The sequence below is a fragment of the Habropoda laboriosa genome, unplaced genomic scaffold (genome assembly GCF_001263275.1).
Source record: "Habropoda laboriosa isolate 0110345459 unplaced genomic scaffold, ASM126327v1 scaffold578, whole genome shotgun sequence".
Lineage (NCBI taxonomy): Eukaryota > Metazoa > Arthropoda > Insecta > Hymenoptera > Apidae > Habropoda > Habropoda laboriosa.
Genome location: NW_017100941.1, coordinates 1,223,807 through 1,224,223, shown reverse-complemented (window position 1 = coordinate 1,224,223; position 417 = coordinate 1,223,807). Strand labels below are relative to the sequence as shown.

The following is a 417-nucleotide window of genomic DNA, read 5'->3' as shown; positions in this document are numbered from 1 at the left end:
TATTATATATTATTTAATATATTATATCATTTGGCTTTAATCTGACAGCATACATATAAATGATATGCATAATTAATTTTCAGGGTAGGTATATTGATGCTTGATTATTACGACATGTGCCTAGGGGATACAGATTATCAAGGATTAATTAAGTTACATGAATATTTATTGACATGCAAAAATTATAGAGTTTTATGCATATCTTATCAATATTTTGGTTTAGAAGACAAAGTTGAAAAGCGAATAACTTATTTAAGACGTCAGTTGTGGAAGAAGTTTAACAATTCATTTTAATAATTAGAAAAATATGTCATATTGTGTAACATTTAATAAATAAAAAATTTGTAAAATATAATTATGCTTATAGTTTATATGGTCGCACAGTATTCTGCTTTGTGAATTTTTAATTATAAATGT

General features: G+C 23.5%; 1 protein-coding gene across 1 annotated transcript in view; it reads left to right on the top strand.

The window, feature by feature from the left end:
- Positions 1-294, top strand: part of LOC108577562 (protein TBRG4) — a 2,842-nt gene extending 2,548 nt beyond the window's left edge. The window contains exon 8 of the mRNA XM_017940743.1: positions 84-294. Coding sequence (XP_017796232.1) covers positions 84-294 — 211 coding nt within the window. The remainder of the gene's footprint in view (positions 1-83) is intronic.
- Positions 295-417: the final 123 nt, after the last annotated feature.